Below are 22,244 nucleotides of genomic sequence, written 5' to 3'. Positions count from 1 at the left end.
GAAGATTGGACCAAACTGTGGAACATAGGCATCAATGAGTCTAAGTCTAGCCACATTACTTTCACTCTTAACAAACAATCGTGTCCTGCAGTGTTCTTAAATGGCAATCAAATTCCAACAGTCAGCACCATCAAATATCTTGGAATTCACTTTGACGAAAAACTCACCTGGCGACATCACATTTGCACTAAAGTTAAGCAAATGAAAACGCGAGTTAAAGAACTCGGCTGGCTCATTGGACATAGATCCAAATTATCTCTTGAAAACAAGGTCCTTATTTATAATATGATAATTAAACCGTTGTGGACTTATGGTCTTCAGATTTGGGGCTGCTCAAGCAAATCAAATATTGCTCTTATACAACGGATGCAATCAAAAATTACTCGTTTGATCACAGGAGCACCCTGGTACGTAACTAATCAAATGATCCATAACGATCTAAATATACAGTTCGTTAATGATGTCATTAAATCAATCAGTGAAAAACATCACCGGAAGCTCGAAAACCATCCAAACACACTAATGGCGCCACTGTTAGCAACTCCAAACAGCAGAAGATTAAAGAAGAAATGGCCGAGTGATTTGATTTAAGCAGAACATTACTTGATGAAGTGACCTCTATTAAATATTTATAAATCTTCTATTGAGAGAGTGTGTGTGTGAATGTCTGTGCGTATGTATGTACGTATGTTAGTGTATATGATAATTTCATAACATTAGATCTTAAAATACGTAGTTTTCCCAGTAAACGGCCGAAGGACCTGAGCCAACTAGTATACCACTTGCTGAAGTGGTTACTATTATATAATTTCTTTTTTTGTTAACGTGCGTGTGAGTATGTTTGTGTGCATGTACGTATGCATGTGTGTGTTTTTGTTAAATTTATCACAATAGCTTATAGGATACCTTGTATTCTGATTGCTGTAAATAAAGAAATATAAAAAAAAAAAAAAAAAAAAAAAGAAAAAAAAAAATTTATAATATGAATCAGAATCAGTTTTAATTAAACATCAGTGTGTTCTTAAAATTCTAATTTCTAGTCTCCGATTGCATGTTAAAATTTCTATTTATATTGATGGACATTTAATTTAATTACATTAAAAGATTAGTATAATTGTTGAATCTAATTTAACATTTTTATGCTTTCAGGATACGACTAAAACGAACAATAGAACAGTCTGAAAAGGAGCAACACTTCTTCAAAATGTCACAACTTATTTTTTTTTCCAGAGCTGGATTGTACTCTCTATCATATGTTTTATAATTTTCTTGATCGAATTATGTTTGAATTTTTTTCAAAGTAGAGAAGTAACAGTTGGAAGGCAACGCAAATGATATCTTGTATGATTTACATAATGTATTATACATACATTATTATTTTTATTTATTAAATAAAACAAATAATTTTAACTAGTGGTGCAAGCTATTGTGCTTTAAAGCAAATTGCTAGAACTTCCCGTATCGTAATTAAATATTTGCAAAATAAAAATAATCAATCATCAATAAAAATTTATCAATGAGTTACAAGCAACTGTTTTAGATATTTTAAAATAATTATTATAAATACTGTAAATTCTATCTACATATTTTATAGATCTAATATAATATTAGAGCTTACGGCCTCTATCTATTTTTATCTAGAGACATAAAAACAAAATAAACAAAACCTAATCATTTCTTCGCACTGTCGGTAAATGCAATATGCTTTCTGAATCACCCTAATCGGATGCGCCGTATTCTCAAAAAATTTTTTTACTCTATTCAGAAACTGTTGGACCTGTCTCTGCCATGAGCTAATCAGCACGTCGTGATCGAAAAGTTGTATCCGAACATACGAACACACACTTTACACATACATACATACATCCACTTTTTTCTTAAGGATGCCAAAAAGTTTAAAAATCTTCGAAACGTAAAAATTTTCATTTTCGATTTTTTGCGATTACTATAACTTACCCTAGGCACGGAAAGTTAATAATGATTTATATCGTTCGAAAATCAATTCAATTCATAAAAGCAGAACTTGAATAAAAAAAAAACTAGTGGCATCGTGCCTTAAGGCAAATTGCTGGAACTTTCCGTACCATAATAAATTATTCGAGGAATAATAAATATTTCCAAATAGATTATTATAAATAATGTAATTTTCATCATTCTTATTTTATAAAAATTAAACAAACAAAACTTTTAAAATTCTAAAATCAGATTTAAAATGAAGAACATTGTCAAATATTTATAAGTATTTAACAAACTGAATTGCAAAGTTAAAATTATTTATTTGATGTATATAAGTGATGTTTAGAACTTTAGCTAGAATTAGAATTAAAATCCGAATTATTTTTCGATATCCAAAAAAAAAAAATTTTTTTTGAAAATTAAAAAAAAATGAACTAAAAAATTTCTTTCCCCAAAAGCAACCGTTTCGTTAACACAACCAGATTTTTTAAAAATTATTCAAATCGATGCTTAGTTCTCTCAAAAACTGCCATTTTTTCACCTTTAGCTCTATAGGTCCGAAACGACTGGACCACTTCTCCCCATCATTACGAATCGAATGTTTTTTTGGATCATTCAAATCGGTTGATCCGTTCTCTTAAAAACCGACATTTTTAACACGTTTTGCTCTATATCTCCGAAGTCCCTAACCTGTCTTCGTAAAAAACTAACAAGCACGTCTCCTCATCAATAGGAATCGATTGTATTTTAAACCATTTAAATCGGTTCATCCGTACGCCATACGGATGAAATCGTATGCGAAAAATTGTCTCCAATATACACACATGCTCACACACATAATTTTTTTTCTGAGGTATGCCAAAATGTTCAGAAACCTCTGAAACGTGCAGGTATGCAAAAAAATTCATTTTCGATTTTCGGCCCATTACTATAACTTACCCTCCGGGAAGTTAATAAAATATATGTATTTCGATATATCTGATTCAGCATAGAAAGTTGGAACGAACGGAATTCCATCTCCAAAATCTCACGGCTTATTTAACACATGTTTGTCACATGGTCAAGCGGTTGTTAAGGACAGAGAGTTCGCATGATTAATGACACATGACACATTATATCGAGATGTCGGATGTTCTAACCTTTCCAGAGCCCTCAAATATTTTTTTTAAATAAAATAAGGTGTATGTGTCATTCGCCCTTATCGTTTTAAGGTTCAAAGATGCCGTTTTGTTTTTTACACGCCCAATAGAAATATTATCATGTTACAGAAGTAGCTCGCTAGATCGGACGACGGTGAAAATAGAATTATTGTGCGATATGGGAGACAATACTTGCAAACAATATTTTGAAGCCATTTTACTAGTTTAAAAAATCGATTTTAATAATTAGAGTATAATTAGACCAAGAGAAATGAAAGTTTGACAACAGAGAATAGCAATGATTTTATATGAAGATCGTATTATACAAATATTTAAATAGTAAATACAGTAAAAATAGTAAAAACCGATATATGTAAAAAACATGATTTCTTTAGAAAATTATACTTCGCAAATCATAAATGATCAAAAAAGAAGTTAAGACTACAATATCAACATTTTTGTATTGTAATTAATTAAAACATACAATTATTCCCAAAATATAAATTGTAAAGTTAGGGGCTTATTGTAACAGGGGTGAGAAGGAACAGGCATTTTTAATAGGCTCTTAATTGATATGAAAATATTTCTTAGTTAAGATTGAACATGAAAACCCCACGCATCGTGATGTCCTAGCTAAAGTTTCAGATTGCTCCCCTGAATTTATAAATTCCCCCCGGTGGAGCGTGAGCTTGATGTAGATAATTGCTTTTATTTCCTGCACTACAAAAATTATAAACCGAATCGAAATTTTGAACCGACCAAGCAATTTACGTCAATTTACAAAAAACTTTTTTGCGATCGAAGATTAGACCACTTTGGCCTTGGTGAGCAAAGGCGGTACCAAATTTGAAATTGATACATACTCTTGAAAAAGAAGTTTTACAAAAGGAATATGAGGAAGAGTTTTTTAAAAAAATAGAATAAAATGATAAAAGAAAAGAAAAGGTATATAAAAAGCGTAGCGCAAAGCCAAAGGGACAGTGGACAGAACTAAGAACAATTTATATTCAAATTCAAAAAAATGTTTTTTTCTGGCAGGTGATGAATATTACACACAAATATGATGAATTGGTTAGACTGTTAGAGCGTATAATTTTTAGGTTGTGGGCACATTGAGAATGTGTTATAATAGATTTTTTTTTATTACAATCTGTCACACATTAGGACATTGAGTAATTATATTGACTTATTTTTATTATATGAATCTTGAATGACGGCAACCCAGTAGTTGTCCAGTCCAGATTTGATTAATTTTCTATATTCGAAGTATTTGTTGACTTTTTATAGATGCAACTATAAAACTATACTAACGAAAGGCGATTTTCACTTGAGGCTATATTTTAAATCTATGACCTCAAGTGGAAATTTGACATCAAAGTTGCCTGATGTCAGGCTTGGCGGTAGCGGGAATCGATTCGGCGAACCTGGAACTAGTTGTTGCTAGCCTACGCTCTAACCGATGATAATAGAAATGTGTTACATTTAATTCAGAAAGATGTTTTTTAAAAATGAACAAAAAACGCTTGATTAGAGGAATTATTGTCATTTTTTTATCGTTACTAGGGTAGAGCGGGGCTAGTTGAGCATAGGGCATTCAGCATTCACCATCCGTTTAAGCATTATATGGCGGAAAGATAGAGGTTTAGGAGAAATAAACATCCCGCAAGGCTAGTGGCCGCTGAGTGAGGCTCGCGCGGCGCGTTTTGTTTATTTTGAGACCAAAAAGTAAAAAAGTAATTCATCACGAGTTTTTGTCCGGTCCGGTTTAGTCAAATGTATTATTTTTAATCAGGTAAATATTATTTTCTATATATTTATATTACTTTTAATATGCACAGAGATTCTGGGTATAACTCTCACGGTTTTGCTATAAACTCACTTTTATTTTGAAATTCCGACTTGGGGTTAGTTGAGCATAGTTGCTAAACGTGTTCTGTCACTAAGACAACTACCATTAACTTCCAGAAATTAATTATTCTTTTTAAAATTTAAGCTAAGTCTATGAGTAATAATATAAAGAAATAATGATTTTAATCAAAAATACTGAATATAATGGTAAAATAATTCCTAAAATACGTTATTGTTTTGCTGATTCTACTTTTGGTTAATTATTCAAAGAAAATTACTATAAGTTTGTTTTCTCTGTCAATAAAGACTATAAATATAGAACTGGTTATTGAAAACTTATTTATTTCATCACTAATCGACATTGAACCTATGATTTCATTGTACTTTCTTAGTGCTCACTTGCCCCGCCTATGGAGTACATTGAGCATACTTGAACTTTTGCATTTAAACAGACGTAGCTTCTAAATTTTACTTACCAAAAAATAGTATATAACACTTTTGTTAAACGATAAACAACAATTCCATTAAGCCCTATAGCAATTTATTGAGACTTTTCATTGAGGAACTACATTCGTTTAAGTAAAATTTGCTCAACTAGCCCCGCCCTACCCTACTTGTCTGGTAAATGATACATTTAACCCGAAACACGGGGTAAGGCTCTTTTTCTAGATGACTAATTATGAAATAATAAACATTAGTTATAGAAATATTTTACTCAATTAGATAGAGTAATCATTACTATACTTCGTAGATATATTATGAACTTAATCTCAGATATAATGATTTAAAGAAAAACTGTTGCAACAAGTCGTCAGCTCCTGCAACGTTTATTACATTAAATAATTTTATTTTATTTTAAAAACTAGCGACATGTGTATTTTTTAAAATAACAAAAAATATAAATTGACGGGTATTTTCAAAAATTTAATAAAAATTATTTAAGAAAATAAACCTAAAAAGATGTGCTCATATGTAATTAATATTATAACTTTGATTAATTATATTTGTAAATAACAAAAATATAAATTGACGGGTTATTTTCAAAAATTTAATAAAAATTATTTAAGAAAATAAACCTAAAAAGATGTGCTCATATGTAATTAATATTATAACTTTGATTAATTATATTTGTAGCAATTCATGAAATCATTAAAATGAAAAGTTTCCATTTATACAACATAAGTCTACTCTAAAATTTCTTTGAGATTTGAATTTCTACGAGATTATATAAATTTAAAGTAAGCTGTAGAAAATACAATGGAAAACAAATAAACGGAAATAAAAATATACAAACGCGTTAAACCGTAAGACAAACTCGAGTAATTCAGAAATATAAACTGTCGGCCGCGGCGGCTTTGTCGTGGTTTGTCTAAGGCAAACATTATCCTCTAGGCCTTTTGGCGGCTCCGTTCAATTATATGCCTTCATTAACTAACTTATAATATATAATAGCCTTTGTGTCTCTTAATTGAATTAACGGGGACTCAACAACGCGTCTTATTTACTTATGCCTATCATGAACAGTTGTGGAAAATTATCGCGAAAATTATTTGAAATGATTTCATTACATATCAGCCGCTGCAATTTCCTTCCTAGATTTCTATTGATTTCAAACAGATATCGATATAAACCATTAGATTATAGTTTCATTGATTACTGGAAGGAGTTTTTATTAATTCGATTTTAACTGCATTTCACATAAACAAAAAAAATCTACAAGTTTTCTAGTTATTCAACAATTGGTATAAGCAGTCGAAAGTTCTAAACATGCATATTCGAAACATGAAAGGATTTTATTTTAACTTTAGGTGGTCAACAAAGTAAGTATACGGCTTTTACTCTTAGATGGTTCCAATAGAATTTTTAGATTTGCTGATGTAATCCAAATGTGAAAACTCATTTTGTTATTGGATGGTATAGACATAGACACTTCAGCAGTCTATCACTAAAAAGAGCTTTTTGATCGATTGCTTAGTTTTCGTTGAAAGTGGGATAATCAAACTAAAATTTTTAACATTTTTTACTTCCCGTAGGGTAAGTTGTTGTAATAGGCAAAAATCGAAATTGAAAATTTTTACACTTCTCGACGTTTGAAGATTTCTGAACATTTTGGAATGCCTCAGAAAAAATGGATGTGTGTGTGTGTGGTGTGTGTGCGTGTATGTATGGATACAAATTTCCAGTCACGTTTTCAGGCGCACCGATCAACCGATTTAAATGGTTCAAAAAGCATTCGATTCTTATTGATAGGGAGATGAGCTGATTAGTTTTTGGCAAAGGCAGGTCCAGCCATTACGGAGATACGGAGCAAAGAGTGCAGAAAATAGAAATCGAGTTTTTGAGTGAACGGAGCATCCGATTTGAATGATCTAAAAACAATTGAATTTAGTAATGATTGGGAGAAGTGATTATTAGTTTTTGGCAATGACAGGCCCAGCCATTTCGAAGATACAGAGCTAAATGTGCAGAAATGGCAGTTTGTGAAAGAGCTTGAGAGAAGCGTCCAATTTAAATGATTCAAAGAACTTTCAGCTTGTTTTAACAAAATAATTGATTTTGGAAAAAAATGTATCATTTCTTTTTTTGTAGTTTTTTTTTTAGTTTTTTTTGTATATCGAAAATAATTCAGATTTTATTTTAAATTCTGACTAAAGTTTTAATATACTTTAAACAAATAATTTCAACTTTGCAATTCAGTTTATATAATTCTTATAAATATTAGACAATGTAACAATATGTATAATAATCTATTTGAAAACATTCAGTATTCCTCGAACATTTCGTTACGGTACGGAAAATTCCAGCAATTTGCCTTAAGGCACGATGCCATACACGCCACTAGTTGGTTTTTAATTTTTGCAAACGTAAAAAGGCATCTTAAGCTCACAAACGGAAAACACCCTAAAAACAGATGTGTAGAAATTAGTTTGCCAAATTTCGTTCTGGTGATTTTTTACTCAAAGATGAAAAACGCTCTGGTCGTCCAATTGAAGTTGATTACAAAGAAAGAGTCTACTTTTATCCTTACATCCCAAACAAATTCTGATTCTACATTATACAACTAACAAAATTAAACAACGCAGTTGAAGAAAAGCGATCTAAATTGACAAATCTTAACGGTGATTTATTGTATTATTGGCATCCCATATCTTTGGCTACTCGGCGAAAATTATTGGAGTTTGGTTGAGATGTTTTGCTATATCCTACATATGCTTTAGAAGACTTTGCACCTTCTGAATACTTTTTGGTTAGATCAATACAAAGCTCCTTGAATGATAAATTCAATACTTGTTTATCTATAGATAAATTCATTGATTATGATGGTGTCAAATTATACCTGATTCACTTTTCTGCTAATGAAAACCAGATGTTTTATAAAGGTGGGATAATGATGGTGCTTGAAAGATGAGAAAAAGTCTGTAATCAAAATGAACAATGCATTTAAGAATAAAGTTATACAATTCCATAAATAAAAGTTGTCGCCAATATCGCAAGTTCAATATTAATCGTTTTAAAACAAAATGATTGTGTACTGATTGTGTTGATTTGGTTTACATATTACTTAAAATTTAAGGTTGACAGACAAATGAACAATTTTCACCTTAGTTTAATCTGAAGTGATTCATGTTTAAATTGAAAAAAACCTTCAATTTACATTTTCTGCATTTCAGTCTATAGTAGTAAATTTCCAGTAGATAATCTTGTGAAGTAAAATCAAAATTTTACTTGAGAAAAAAACTTGAGAAGAAATACTTGAGAAAAAAACTTGAGAAGAAATACTTAAGAAAAACCTTATTATTTCGATTCTCTTGGAACGGTATTTTAATTTTTAAATTTTCTAAAGTAATTAAAACTAATATATTTTTGATGTATATTTAGAAATAACAGGTATAACCTGATATTAAATTGAATTAGCGTTAACACGTTAGATTGAAGAAATATGCAAAAAATTAAATTTTCACAATTTGCTTTGAAATTCTTTACCACTTAAAATTAATTTTTTGTGATAAATATCGTTTACCCTACCGAAAAAAACGAAGTGGAAACTTATGCTAATGGGGTTAATGTTATACTATAATTTTGGAATAGATTGATTTTCGTTAAAACTGAATAGATGAATTAATGGACTAAATTTGAACAAATCAAAATTTACAATATCATAAACCACAGTAATAAATCGCCATAGGCGTCGACAAGTAGTTAAAGTTGGAATTAAATTAACTCAATATTTATGTTGGCGTATTAAACGCGAACACATCAAAGGATTATATATTAAACCGCCATTTCGCGAATTATTTATGAATAAGTATGTACTCACCTACTATGGCTTCTTTAAAGCTCAGGAACTCCATTGGATGAGAATATAAAATTTTACGCGGTAGACAGAGAGCTCAAGGAATAAATAATTTAGAATAGGCATGAATTATTGTTATAAACTTTTGAGAAGAATCGCAAAACTATATAGACTGAATTAATGGACCGATTCTGCCGCATAACAAACAAATGTTATGGCAAGGCTATGTTACGAAGAACTGTTCATACTAAATTCGTTCTAAATATTGACAAAGCCATGTAGTTGCTGTGCAGTCTGGCATTTTTATCAGGTCGTCAGATATAAAACCTAACCTTGAAACCGCACAAATGTCAAAAAAACTATCTTAGATATCAGGGTCTTTCTGACTCAGCTTCATAACATACGAGTGACGATGCAGTTTATGTGTAAATGTCTGAATGGAAATCAAATACATGACATTTTGACAGTATTCAGTATGATTGCCTTGCCATAACATTGGTCTGTTGTGCAGCAGAATCGGCCCATAAGTTTAGCAATTATATTTTCGGCCAAAATACAAGAAGTGCACATGCATGTGTAACACATACTTGTCAAAATTTTTAATCGTTTTTTTCAATAAGTGTAATTAAATGATTCATATTTACGTTTAAAATATTATTTATGTGAAATATTATAATCAAAATATATCGTTTAGAAAGTCTTCTTTGCAATTGGCATTTTTCAAAATCCGTAATTTTAAGATACAAATATGTATTTTGTTTGTATTTTTTGGCAATACCTAATTTTAAAAATATACTAGCAAACCCGACGAACTCCATTTCGCCACCAGATGGTTTCGTGAGAAAGATGAAGAAATTTTTTGTTTGTTTTATATTTGAAAAGGAAAAATTTGATCAGTAAGGAATCCCGACTTATTTTTATATATATAGAAGATAATCTATTTGCAATTATTTAAAACAATTATTGATTATTTTTATTACTCGAATTTTTAATTACGGTGCGTGAAGTTCCAGCAGCTTGCATTAAGGCACGATGCCATGCACAACTAATTTTCTTAGCTATAAACCTTGCGGAGCCCGAGACCTTTCCAACGAATGCAAAATTGTCGAAATCGGTTCGTGCGTTCTGGGGTTATTTCGTCAGAAAGGAAAACCCGACTTATTTATATATATATAGAAGATAGGAAAGAGCAGAGCTTAAAAGTCGCAAGTAAGAAACTCCACCATTATTATCTAAAACATTATTATTTCAACTATACTATTTTTGCCTAAATGTATGTTTTACGTATTGTTATTTTCAAGTTAGATACTAAAGTTTTGTAATATAACCTTTATAAAGGCTTACATATTGGTGGGTTATAAAGGTTCAACTAAACCTGTACATTGGCAAAAGTGTAAACAATACAAAATAGTAAATAAAAAAGTAAATTAAGTTGAAATAAGCAATTTTATAAGATATAAATTAAATTAATAGTTTTTTACATTTGCTACACCAGATCAAGGTTGTATGTGTGATATGTAGCCCTCCAGCGGTATCTTTTTACCCCGGCTGTAAGGTACAAAGATCAGATAAAAAACAAGTATTTCTACAATTAGGTGTTAATTCAAAATTTTACTGAACATAATTCAATAGTGGTTGGTTTAATATGTGTTTTGTGCTGTAATATAGTTCTTTTGATTTTGACTGAATTACTGTAGTAAATTAGACTTGTGCTCCATACTACCCTAATAAAGCATATTTTATTCAAATTACTGCTCTGAAATGCAAATTATTAGCGATTTTAATAAAAAAAATAGTTACAATGGTGTAAGGTATAAAGTGTAAGTAGAATTTTGCTTAAAGACAACTCCCTAAAACTTTCTAAACCCTTAAATAACAGACATATTTGTTAATAATTGAGATTTACAAACTTTTCAAATTGTCGCGACAGCATTTTGACCCGACCCATAATTTTAAACTTCGTGAAACAAAATTTGTGTCAACAATTACTTATAAAGAAACGGCCCAGCCGATCATTAGCAAAAAGCCGATTAGGCACAATTCACAAATGATACCTCTGGAACGGTTTTCAAATTTTCAAAATCATAGATGCATTTCCCATTTTGACCGTATCAGAAAACATTAAAATGCTGTATTCATATCCATCGCTAAATTTTCAAATACCAGGAGCAAGTTATAGAAAAAACAACTATTGATTTACTATAAGGGCTCTCATTGAAGAGTTTCCTAAACAAGCCATATTTGATATTTGCGAACTCAGTTTTGAGTTCAAATACACCTCAATAGCTTCTAGAACAATAAGTAATAAAAAAAATCAAAATCCGTTCAGAGATTTCGCCTGAACATGAACGAAAAATTTTGCACTTTTTTGCTAATTCTACAGAAACGGCTGGATTGATCGTCCCAAAAAAAATCGACTCGTGTTTTCCTCAAGTTTTATCGAATGATTTCCAATCTAAGTTAAAATTTGGTATGGATGCAGCAATTTATGAAAAAACGTGAACAGAAAGGGAAAATTAGCTTACAAATACACATACACAAACTTCTTCCAATTTTGGTCTCAAACAATTGAGAATGACTTGAAACGTCAAGAAAACATAAAGTTAGATAATCAAATTAAAGTTCAACTTCTCCTTCAAAAAGTTAACGACATGAAGTTCAATTAAGAAGTAGGTAGCACGAAACAGGTATCCGAACAAAAAGTAAACAAAAGAGTATTTTTATTTTAAAGAAAAATGTTATTTGTTACATCGCTGCTTATTCCAATAGCACAGAAAAGTGATTTTCTATTTCTACTAACTTTAGATATAATATTATAAAAAAAATGTCATACCTCTTTTATTTTTCTGTCACTTAACCATGGATACTAGTGTCAAAAGATGCCAAATTAATTAGTGCAATTATCCCTTTGAGCTCTCCGTCTATTGCAATATATTTTCTGGAAAAGTTGCACAAACCACCAACACACAATATGGTTTCTTGTGAACGTTTAAAATATTAACACGCCGCTCATAAACGTTCCGCGAATAGCACTTATGTTCATGTTAAACTCGCCATAATTCAACTGTCGCGATGTGATATTTATAAACACAATGAGAATCAAACACAAGGGCCGCTGTCTGCGTTGACAACGCGGCCCAAATAAAATTAAAACGATATAAAATAAATAAAACTAACCGGCACAAAAAATAACGATATCAAAACCAAAAACCGACGACGTCTACGGTTAATATCAATCAAATGTCAAATCACAGATGCTAAGATTTTTTGCCATTTTGACGCTAGATGTTGCTAGTGTTGGTATGGAAGTGATTAAAGTGAAGTATATACATTATTCTTAAGGTTGGATTCCTGGAATATACTTTTTAAAACAGATGATACTTCAGATAACAACGGCCATGTTTAAATTTACTTCAACAAAACAATTATAAATATTAGACAAAACATGTACATATTAATTGATAAGTTTAATTAAGTAGTTTATTAATTTGCTTGTGTTTGATCTACATATATAATCAAATAATAAACAATAAAGAGTGGCAATTACATCCAATGATGCTATTCTGGGCAATGCTGATAGTGCAAAATGACAAAAATACACAACGTCAAGAAAACGTAATATTAGCAAGTTGGATGAGTTGGATATTATGGTAAACATCTACTTCGGAAGTTAACTAAGGCTGTTGATTGTCTTACAAATTGAATAACTAGATCTGGTAAGTATAGCTAATAACTTACTCTTTAACACAACTGACATATCATATTCAAAAATAACACCATATACACCATATATAACAATAGTAGTATCTATTCACATACACTACCCTGCAAAAGTTTGGACTCACTTAGGAAATACTCTTCTTTTATCTATGGGAAAATCATTGTCTTTTTTATTCACCATTCTCAGACAGTTTAATGTAACAGATTCGATGAGAATCACATTCAATTTACGAGCTAAAAACATTTACATGTGATATAATCCAGCCGTTTTTCATTTTTATCATGTTTTCTATATGTTGGCCTTTCGATTTGAAGTCATTGGCGCGCATTTTCAAATGATGATGCGTCGAGTAAAAGTTAATTTAAGTTCAAAAAAATAGTTAATGTAATTCAAAGTGATAATTGTCACATTGTACATTTTACAATATTTCGAAAATTAACATATTTCTATACAATAAATAAATGAGAATTTAAAGGAAACGCTCAAAAATCATTCTTAAAATGTTGTTCTATATCAATACGTACATTAAACTGTCTGAGGGAAACGATAAATAAAGTAATGAATAAAAAAGACAATGATTTTCCTAAGTAAGTCTAACCTTTTGCAGAGTAGTGTAACACATCACATAACCATAAGCATTTAATTCTTCACTTAAATGATGGTTTGAAGTTTAATCTAATCATGTCTAGATATGCAGAATATCATCATTATAAAATCAAGTTAATCATAAATTGTTTAATATATTTCTAGAACAAACTCAACAATAATAACTGTTAAGTGGTGGTATTTGCAGCTATAAGGAAAATTGCATGAACCCGGTTTGTGTATATAATTGACCTAATCAATAAGAAATCAATATATTAATTTATGAGTAATTTAGAAGTATGTCGAGTTGCTGTAAAAATTCATAATATTTAATACATACTCGGAATATTTACTAAAAGCACTGAAATTACAAATTGAAATTTCAAAATATTTTTATATTTAAACCATACTAAATTTAATATTTTAGTATGTTCATTAACACCATACTAAATTTAATATTTTAGTATGTTCATTAACACCAGGTACTTTATCGCCATACAAAGATTCATTAAAATCGCCGATTTTTTTTAACAATCAATTACAAAGAAACGGCCTGGTGGATCTTTATCCATAACCAAACAGCATGATTTCCAAATGATATTCTGCGAATAGTTTTTAAATTTTTAAAATCGATTCAGGATTTTAGGATAAACCTAAACGAAAAATGTTGCACTTTTTTAACAATTCTAAAGAAACGGCTCATCCGACCGGGGGTTTGACAAAAAATGATAAAATATCACGTGGGGGAGGAAGGGGTATAGTAAGATATCACGTGTATTTATTTTTAACTGACTTTTTCAAAAGCTTCAACAAAATTCAAACGCTTAAAAAAAAACAAAAATTTTACAGTTTTATCACGTAACTAAAAATACACGTAATATTTGGCGGGGGAGAGGGAGTAATTTTGAATATCATCACGTATCACCAAAAGGGAGCTGAGGTGCAAAAATCCTTAAAGACTCGCTCACGTGATTAATGGACGCCCGCTAATGTGTAATGACTTTGTATGTTGAATACGAACATAGCGATTGCTGCCTGGTGTTAATTGGTGTTTATTAAATGTATGTAAGTTTGAAGTAATATCAGTGTTGTTTTATTAGTTAAATAACAAGTTAGCTTAAATAATAAAATATTGAATTTTGGTTAACAAAAACACCCACATGGCACACACTCCCACATGCGTTCTACTGCTAACTCTTACCTCTTGAGATGTGCCGCACTCCACAACTCGACGTTGAAAGTTTTGAAAATTCTGGTCATAATTCTTAGAATAATTTTCATGGTGGTTTCTCAAAAACTTCTGCGGTTTTTTTGCTCGGTTTATGGATGTCTAGTATATAGTCGTAAAAAAGGGCACGTAGTACATGTGTCGCATATGGTTTTGTAAAACATTGCCACATCTTTTAATTATTCAAAAGCATTGAAGAGTCATTTAGTATGCCCTGATAAATAGTTTTCTTGATTATCAAAATTGATTGATATTCATAAAAAACAAAGTTTTAAATAAACATATAAATTATATTTTAAGTCATTCAAATAATAATACAGATTTTAATACTAATTAAATCGATTCATGAATACACGTTTTGAATTCATTATTGTATTACTTTCATGAGATTTTAAATTATATCGTATTTCATACATAAGTTATTACTACATGCAATCATTTATATAATTCACTTAAGGCACTGAATTAAGACACTAGTTATTGATAACATCACATTAATTTTAATTACATAAATAATAAAAATAGAATAAACTAATTTTACTTACATCAGAATGGACAATTATTTCATTCTTTGACACCTATTATAATAATTAATATAACACAAGTTTTAGTCTTTGTAGCAAGTCATATCTTATAATCTAGATATACATCACATTTCAAAGATAAACTAAAATTACATTCATTGGAAAATGGAAATTGTGATAAAACCATTGGTGATATAGATGCATTATTTCACTATTTCCACTACTGTAGGCAAATGATTGAAATTAAGAGTTTAAAATAATATTGATTATGAATTGTAAGGTACTATATATATTGTACATAAAATGATAAAAATTTATGATAGTTTGGATAGGCATGATAAAGATATCAAATGAAACTTTCATGTAAGCCATATTTCGAGCAGTTAAATTTATAAAAACAAATAAATAACTATAAAATCAACATACCAAATCAATAGTTATAAGGACAAAAATAAGAATCGCGAAGGTCGGTCTTAGCGAATATCATATTGAAATCAAGTTTGATATATTCTAATTAAAATTTCACTTTTTTTTAGTAAAACTAGATATAATTTGCATTAAAACAAGAATAACTGAACCAAGTTTAAATATTGTTTGCAAAACAAGTCACACTTTAAAAGTGCCATAAAGTCACAAAACTACCTTTTTCACAACCAAAACAGATTTTCATCTAGGCACATAATTTTAATGACAAATTTGGCTTGTCTACCTTTTCAATACGTGAAATAAAGATTTTATCATGGTTGTGTATGTAATTCAAACTGTCTTTACTATTAAATATAGTTTTGAGGCTATTTCAATCATTACTAAATTACACTGATATTCATGATGTGTTTGAATGAAGATTTTAAATGAAATATTCACCAAATTAAAATTAAACTCAATCACATAATTTCCTCTTTTCCGTATAGAGAATTATGATGATGATGCTGGAAACCACTCGCTGTCTGCAGATACATATAATAATTGTACTGCCCAGGACTGGTGGGTGCGGTTTGGGTCTCTGCAAAACCCACCTGCCCATTCTGCCCTGGTCTAAACCCTGCCGCCATCGCTTGCTGATGCACGTTGGCCAAAATATCCTGCACGGAATGACCTGACGGCCAACATGCGGCTAATGGATTAGGGGTTGTTCCTGGTTGACTAGGCGTCTGATTTAGACCAGGTTTGTGGTGGCTGTGAGGTTGGTGATGGTGATGGTGGTAAGCATATCCTGGATACAGGGATGTGTATAGATGGGCTGCATGGGGATTCGAACTCTGTGCACTCGTAGGGCTCGGGCCAATTTTGTTTCGCAATATGCGAGATATTGAACTCACGGAAGGCACATTGTATTTGTCACAGACACCGTCGACCTATATTAAAGGAATTAAATTTATTAAGGTTTATTTATTATAGCATTAAGGAAATATCACAAATGAAATCCTCTTACATTTAACTCTTTGGGGACGGCTGTCCAACTGAGTGGAAAAACATTCTCTGTGAGGCACATGCTATTTTATAAACAATGACTCAGTTTGCGTCAAAAAGTTGAATACATTACATATAGCAGTGATAAACAGTGTTGTATTTTGAAAATAATTTTAAGTTTTTTTCATTAGTATTTTTAGCCTTTTTCTTTGCTATATAGTCTATTTTTTAATATTTAAAACGACCGAGCGCTTTTAAATATTTTAAATATAGATTGGTAAATTTTGTGAATTAAGCAGTAGTGAAGATGAGTTTGAAATAGACATCCATACAGACAAATTTTACGAAATTGCTATTTGCACCGAAGATAGTGATGAATGTGATGATGATATTATCCAACCAACAAAAAGAAGAAGTTCGACAAATTAAAGCGGAAAGACATTAGCGAATGTGCCGATTTTCCTTCAATAATCGAGTTTGACATACATCAACAAACACCCCGACTACAAATACAAAGCAATATAAGACATCCAATAGATTATTTTACTTTATATTTTACAAATAAATTATTAGACAATATAATAGAAAAAACAAACCATTATGGCAACAAAAAGTGAACAAATATACTTACTAATCAGTGGCATATTCTAAATGCGAGAGAAAGAAGAAAGGATTGTATTGTCTGTTCTGACAGAAAAGCATTAGGTGGAAGGCGGCGAACAACATTTTATTGTAAAACAGGTGAAAATCAACCAGCTATGCATTTTGGAAATTGTTTTGAATGTCAACATTCTTTATAAAACGATCAAAAATAAATTAATATTATAAATGTATGTCCTTCAATGACTACAACATACACAATGAAATCAAGTTTACAACCAGTACAGTAGATTGTTTTGAAATCGGTGCCGTCCCGTAAGTGTTAAATCAATAGCACTCAATACTTTATATTATATCGATCTAAGATTTGGTAAAATTTGATGTTATTAGTAATAAATCATATCTCACCATCAATTTATCTCTAATTTCCCAAGCAAAAATCCCTGGATCTTTCAATTTCAACTGTTTAATATATGCCACAACCTTAGGCGTCGTAACTCTAGGCTTGGAACCGCCTATGGCCCCCGGGAGGATGCTTCCCGTCTCGTGATACCTGGCCAATATCTTGCTGACGCAGCCGTGGCTCACTCTCAATTGCCTCGAAATGTCGCAGGGCCTGATGCCAAGTTGGGCCAATTCAACGATTCGCATCCGAACGCCGTTCGGCAAAGGTCGGCCGTTTACAAATACGCCGCCCAATTGGTTGACTTCACCATACTGCTGCTGCTGTTGTTGTTGCTGCTGCTGGTGCAACTGCTGGTGACCGTGAGGTTGCGATACTATATCTGTGGGAAAAATGAAAAAGTATTTCACATACTTGAAAACTTATAAAAATTCATGGCACGTTATCGACACGATTTTAAATATAAATGACATATTTATAAACAAGGCTTTACAAATTATAGTTTTTTTAGAATATATAATTTACTGTTATATTAACTTCCCGTAGGGTAAGCTATAGCAATCGTCCAAAATTCGAAAATGTAATCTTTTGCATATCTTCACGTTTCAAAGGATTGAGAACATTTTGATATAATTAAATAAATTTAATAAAATCATTAGATTTAATAATTGTACTAATTATGACAAAAATGTAAGTAAAATCCATTTATTAACTTCCCGTAAGGTAAGTTATTGACATCGTCCAAAAATCAAAATTGAAAATTTTTACATTTCGTCACATTTTGAAAGTTTCTGAAAATTTTGGCATACCTCAGAAAAAAAGGATGTGTGTGTGTGTATGTGTGGATACAAATTTTCGGCCACGTTTTCGGGCGCACGGATCAACCGATTTGAATGGTTCAAAAAACATTCGATTTCTATTGATAGGAAGATGTGTTGATTAGTTTTTGGCAATGGCAGGCCCAACCGTTTCGGAGATACAGAACAAAGAATGCAGAAAATAGAAATCGAGTTTTTGAGAGATCGGAGCATCGGATTTGAATGATACAAAAAACATTAGATTCTAAATGACGGGGAGAAGTGGTGATTAGTTTTTGGCAAAGGCAGGACCAGCGGTTTCGGGGATCCAGCTAAATGTGCAAAAAATGCCAGTTTTTGAGAGAACTAAGCTAACTAAGCCCAATGTGAATGATTTAAAGAACTTTCTGCTTGTTTTAACAAAATAATTGCTTTTGGAAAAAAATATTTCAATTTTTTTTTTCAAAAAATATTTTTTTGTATATCGAAAATAATTCAGATTTTAATTCTAATTCTGACTAAGTTCTAATATACTTTAAACAAATATTTTCAACTTTGCAATTCAGTTTATATAATTATTATAAATATTACACAATGTTACAGTACTTATTTATAATAATCTATTTGAAAACATTTAATATTCTCGAACATTTTGTTACGGTACGGGAAGTTCCAGCAATTTGCCTTAAGGCACGATGCCATACACACCACTAGTTTCATAATAAAATTATACGTAATGTTAAATGCATTGACAGTAATAGTCAATTATTTCTTTGCACAAACACATAATATTATCAAATAAATGTTGTACAGAAAAAATATAAACACAACAGTTGACAAAAATATATATGTCTGATAAGTTAATTCACAATTTTAAATTTATAATATTTACTTTTGTATGAGTATTAATACATATGTATCAGCATTAATTATTTGAGTCTATCTGATATTGTAGAGTTCAGTTTCAAAGGTTATCGTTTGTAGTCACTCATTTGGAACAGGCGATCTCTTGTCTTCAAAAAAAAAAAATGATTCAATCCTAACGACTCGCTTCGGATAGAATTCTTGGGACAAAAACTTACACAGGACCGTGATTCGGTAAATTTTATAATAATATTATGGTTAAGATAATTCGAAGAATAAAGTGAACATAATGCTTTATATTCTAAGCTTAAAAATTTGAAAAGCATACAATAAATTGAAGTAAAAAAATGAGTTATTGAATCTTTTGGATGAAAAATTTCAACCAACAAATCAAACTCACTAATCAGTTAGCTGGTGAATTTCACCAGGATTCAACATTATAAAAAATGGAGTCGAAATTATAAAAATTCAGAAGTATAATAAATTTGAAGTGTGTAAATTTAAAAGTAAAATGTAGAAAATTTTGATAAATTGGAATAAGTTTTAGGCTTCATCAACTGCGAACTTATATAATATGCGAATAAAGGCGTATACTTCGATATATATACGATAGATATAAAAATTGCAACTGCCAAAACACCGTGATTCGAAAATTGATATTGTCAAATCACTGGAAATGAGGAATTATAGCCAAGAGCACAAAGAAATTAAATTGGTTGTGTATGGCATCGTGCCTTAAGGCAAATTGCTAGAACTTCGCGCGCCGTAACGGAATGTCCGAGAAATATTAAATGTTTTTAGATAGATTATTATAAATACTGTAACATTGTCTAAACGACTGAACCTGCATTTGTCAAAATCTAATCACCACTTCTCCCCGTCATTGCGAATTGAATGTTTTTTAGATCATTCAAATCGGATGCTCCTTACTTACAAAAACTCGATTTCTATTTTTTTACACTCTTTGATCCGTATCTCCGAAACGGCTGGACCTGCCCATGTCAAAAACTAATCAGCACCTCTCAATATTAATAGGCATCGAATGTTTTTTGTACCATTCAAATCGGTTGGTCCGTGCGCTCGAAAACGTGGACAAAAAATTGTATCCATACATTCATACATACATACACACACACACATTCATTTTTTCTGAGATATGCAAAAATGTTCAGAAACCTTCAAAACGTGAGAAAATGTAAAAATTTTCAATTTTGATTTTTGGACGATTACAATAACTTACCCCACGGGAAGTTAAAAATTTCTTAACAAAACTTTTAAACTTTCCTTGGGATAAATTATAGTTACCGCAAAAAAATCGAAAATGAATTTTTTTCCATATCTTTACGTTTCAAAGTCTTCCGAACATTTGGACATATCTTAGAGAAAATGGAAGTATGTGTGTGTGCTGTGGGCGGATACAATTTTTCGTGAACGATTTTGAGAAAACGGATTAATAAATATAGATAAATTGAATGATTCAAACAACATTAGTTTTTAGCAAAAGCAGATCCAGCTATTTCGAAGTAACGGGGCAAAAAGTATCAAAAATGACAAATCGGTTTTGAGAGAACAAAGCAGCCGATTTAAATGATTCGAAAATATTTTGAAAAATTGACTGAATTACGAAGGCAGGCCCAGAGGTTTCGTAGAAATAGAGCAAAAAGTTAAAAAAATGGCATTTCGCGGTCAAAGATGACCAGTATACTGAAGAGATACATTGCTTGAAATTATCAGATCTTTTATATAAATTTTATAAATGAGTACAATTTTTGTTGAAATTTCTATAGGTTCCGCACCAAGATTTATAATGATTAACCTTTAGACGCGTTTACGCGTTTCGATATTTGCCTTTAAAACAATCACGCAGCACGATTACTTTGAATAAAAAATTTAAAAAAAATGAAATACAAAAAAGAAGTTCAAATATTTCAAAAAAGGCAATTTTTTTCTAAAATTTCAATATTCTCAAAAATCTTTTTAAAATAAACTAATTTTTGATACTGGAAGTTTCAGCAATTTGCCGTTAGGCACGATGATGTACAGCTATTTAGGTTAAAACTGATCTGATATAAATCCAATGTTTTCAGGGAAAAAACTTGTCATGGTGGTAAAGCAAATAAATAGTAATGACTAGCTGTCCTGGATTGTGCCAATTGTAATAGGTCGGAAAAGTTAGATTTGCTAGTGTATTGCCACACGTACGGCCAAATTGAATTATGTTGAAAATCTAGTAATTGCTAATGTATCTAAATCTTTGTCACAATAAAATAAGCAATTATTTAAAAAGGCGTATTTATGATTGACATAATATAATACATAGTGCGATGTTTTATCATCCTTCGCCCAATTTTTTGCTTAAGACGCTTTTTAATAGGGTTTTACCATATGTATATTTTCCGGTTCTGTAAAACGTGCAAACTCTTTCTAAAATTAGGTCCTTCAATATCGCTCCTGCCGACCGCCAAAATATTTCAAAGAATTTGATGAAATACAAGACAATTATTGGAAATATATCAGTTACTAAATGTACCAAGAACTATTAATCTGTCCTTTGTTGTGCCTAAAAGATCCTCCTCTTTATCTGACACGAGATTAAATTCCATAATTATCTGGAGAGAGGTCACCGCGCCCGATTACTATGCGTTCAATCCGTGACCAATTCATTCATGTTTATTTTTCTAGTTTCTAGTTCAACGCTTCCGATAACGAATTATTGTAATACATCACAATTGCATCATACACAGTGAATTAGATTAATGTTAATTATGCAACGTTAAATTTAATTTAATTTAGATATTCTGATTTTTTTTACTAGAACACATAGCATTCTGTACCCTGTGATGAGCATCTGTAATTTTTATTGCATATTTATAAT

The 22,244-nt window shown here is 30.7% G+C and overlaps 1 protein-coding gene across 1 annotated transcript; it reads right to left on the bottom strand.

The window, feature by feature from the left end:
- Positions 1-16,066: 16,066 nt before the first annotated feature.
- On the bottom strand, positions 16,067-21,972 carry LOC113385561 (paired box protein Pax-1-like). The gene is made up of 3 exons (XM_026623413.1): positions 21,900-21,972; positions 17,714-18,090; positions 16,067-16,650 (listed from the first exon to the last, which is right to left on the bottom strand). Exons 1-3 carry the CDS (start codon positions 21,970-21,972, stop codon positions 16,180-16,182), a joined length of 921 nt encoding a protein of 306 aa, XP_026479198.1. The 3' UTR covers positions 16,067-16,179.
- Between the last annotated feature and the right edge of the window lie 272 nt (positions 21,973-22,244).

The sequence above is a fragment of the Ctenocephalides felis genome, unplaced genomic scaffold (genome assembly GCF_003426905.1).
Source record: "Ctenocephalides felis isolate EL2017-DRISC unplaced genomic scaffold, ASM342690v1 CF-g0.4_SCAFFOLD_03571, whole genome shotgun sequence".
Classification (NCBI taxonomy): Eukaryota; Metazoa; Arthropoda; class Insecta; order Siphonaptera; family Pulicidae; genus Ctenocephalides; species Ctenocephalides felis.
Note: the sequence above shows the minus strand (reverse complement) of the source record. Positions and strands in the feature narration are given on the sequence as shown.

Excerpts from the sequence above, each read along its gene's own strand:
- LOC113385561 (XM_026623413.1), bottom strand. The coding sequence starts at position 21,972 with ATGGAATTTAATCTCGTGTCAGATAAAGAGGAGGATCTTTTAGGCACA. Across the intron at positions 18,091-21,899 it reads GGACAGATTAATAGTTCTTG|ATATAGTATCGCAACCTCAC; the intron begins GTACATTTAGTA and ends TTTTTCCCACAG. Across the intron at positions 16,651-17,713 it reads AAATTAGAGATAAATTGATG|GTCGACGGTGTCTGTGACAA; the intron begins GTGAGATATGAT and ends CCTTTAATATAG.